At 43.7% G+C, this 2,500-nt stretch overlaps 1 protein-coding gene across 1 annotated transcript in view; it reads left to right on the top strand.

Moving 5' to 3' along the window:
- LOC113589944 (phospholipid-transporting ATPase ABCA1-like) overlaps positions 1-2,500 on the top strand; it is a 106,676-nt gene that overhangs the window by 66,532 nt on the left and 37,644 nt on the right. The window contains exon 33 of the mRNA XM_035529963.1: positions 2,077-2,171. Coding sequence (XP_035385856.1) covers positions 2,077-2,171 — 95 coding nt within the window. The remainder of the gene's footprint in view (positions 1-2,076; positions 2,172-2,500) is intronic.

Below are 2,500 nucleotides of genomic sequence, written 5' to 3'. Positions count from 1 at the left end.
AAATATCCAAAATGTTAATAAACCTCAAACCTGAACATTTAAGAAAGGAAACGTGAGGTTTTGGCTTTCGTAGGAGAATAGCTGTGTGTGCAGAATTATTAAGCAACTAAATCTGTGAGAATAATAAAGTGAGAATAATAAACAACTCAAAATTTACAAATAAACATCACTGATTTTTTTTTTAAATGTCAGAAATCAATATAGCCCCCCTTCTTTTCAATAACAGTCATAAGCCTTCCGTGCATGGAGTCTGTCAGTTTCTTAATCTGTTGACAATCAACTTTTTGTGAAGAAGCAACCTCAGCCTCCCAGACAGTGTTGAGAGAGCTGTACTGTTTCCATTCACCTTAAATTTCCCATATAAGAAGGGCCCACAAGTTCACACTAGGGTTTAGGTCAGATGAGGAAGGGGGCCATGTCATTATTCTTTCATCTTTAAGGCCTTTACTGGCTAGCCACACAGTGGAGCAGTTCGATGCATGCGATGAAGCATCGTCCTGCATAAACGTCATGATGCTCTTGAAAGATGCAGACTTTTCCTGTACTACTGCTTGAAGAAAGTCCAACTAGCTCATCTTTGATGATACAGCCCAGAGCAGTACCCACCTCCAGCTTGCTGGTGTCTGAGTCGAAGTGGAGCTCTGTGCCGGTTACCGGTCCAGCCACGGGCCCGTCCATCTGGTCCGTCAGGAGTCACTCTCGGCATTTCACCTCATGTGTCTTGTTCAGTGGTGGTTGGGTTTCAGCCTTACTTTGGTCGTGTCTCTGAGTACGTCTGGGCACCCCAGGCAGGCTGCAGGTCTGGGATATGACCGCACAGGAGGATAACGGGTTCCTGGTCTCCTTTGATTCTTCTCAAATCTTTGGCATCACGCCCCAATATCTACGCAATTTTAAGAGTGCCGCATCCTTCTGAAATAGTTTTTACAATTTTTGACTTTTCAGCCAGTTAAAAAATGTGTGTCCCATTGTGCCTGAGGAAAGGAAGCTACATAATGCTTCTGCACACCTTGATATAGGTGTTGACCTCCTCAGACCACACCCTCCCCGTCACACAAATACACTTCACCTGATGCTAAAATCCAGCAAGCATACAAGCTTATACAGCTTGGAGTTGGAACATATGCATATAAATTATGATATGGTCAAAATACTCTCTTGCCTAATAATTGTGCACACGATGTAAGTGAAGGCATGTAGGGGTGTGTGTGTGTGTGTGTGTGTGTGTGTGTGTGTGTGTGTGTGTGTGTGTGCTGTATGCGTGGTGTCAGACCAGGTGAGATTCTTCTGAGGTTTATTAACTCATCACAGTCACTCAGAGCATGATTGTTGCCGTGGTGATTGAGACATGGATAATCACTGCTGAGGAGTCTTGTCATTCTCTCTCACTGTTAGAGGAGCACAGCCAGCAACACACAGCTAACACCGATAACTAACACTGTGTGTGTGTGTGTGTGTGTGTGTGTGTGTGTGTGTGTGTGGTAAATTTGGAACAATCCTCTGTGTGTGAAAGCAAAGGGACACCAATTCTCTTAATTGTACCAACAGAATACCAATCAACGCCTCTCATCTGCATATATGAATCTCATTAATCAACATTACTGCTAATGACGAGTGAGTCAACAAAGTTTTAACATGGATACTGTGTGTGTGTGCATGTGTGTGTGTCATGAGCACACTAAGTAAGGTGATTAACCTCTTGCTGATCTGTTAATTGCCAATTAGGTCCAGTTTAGAGATCCGCCTTCTCTTGGTTTCACTGGAAACTAGCAACTGATGAGGCAATGAAGAGAAATGCCCTGTCTGTCTCTCATCCCCCCAACTGTCTGTCTGTCTGTCTGTCTGTCTGTCTGTCTGTCTGTCTTTCTCACAGCTGTCTGTCTGCCAGCTGTCTTCATTTCATTTTAGACATAGCAACATAGACCGTAATCATATAATCCAACAACCCATGAGACATATCAGAAGACATCTTCCTCCCTCCCCTGGCGTCTTCTATATCCATCTATCCATCTATCTATCTATCTCTCTATCTATTTATATCTTTCTCTCTCTCTCTCACTCTCTCCTCCTCTGCAGAGAATACAGAACACCACAGACACGCTCCATGATCTCACGGGTAGAAACATAACCGACTTCCTTATCAAGACCTATGCAAATTCTGGAAAAATACGGTAACTGTACATCACACTCTGAGAATCTGTGTGTGTATGAGAGAAAGAGAGAGTTGTGAGTTTGTGTGTGTGTGTGTGTGTGTGTGTGTGCAGGTATAGGTTTGTGTGTGTGTGTGTGCAGGTATAGGTTTGTGTGTGTGTGTGTGCAGGTATAGGTTTGTGTGAGTGTGTGTGCAGGTATAGGTTTATGTGAGTGTGTGTGTGCAGGTATAGGTTTATGTGAGTGTGTGTGTGCAGGTATAGGTTTGTGTGTGTGTGTGTGTGCAGGTATAGGTTTGTGTGTGTGTGTGTGTGTGTGCAGGTATAGGTTTGTGTGTGTGTGTGTGTGT

The sequence above is a fragment of the Electrophorus electricus genome, chromosome 9, assembly GCF_013358815.1.
Source record: "Electrophorus electricus isolate fEleEle1 chromosome 9, fEleEle1.pri, whole genome shotgun sequence".
In the NCBI taxonomy this organism is placed as follows: Eukaryota; Metazoa; Chordata; class Actinopteri; order Gymnotiformes; family Gymnotidae; genus Electrophorus; species Electrophorus electricus.
Note: the sequence above shows the minus strand (reverse complement) of the source record. Positions and strands in the feature narration are given on the sequence as shown.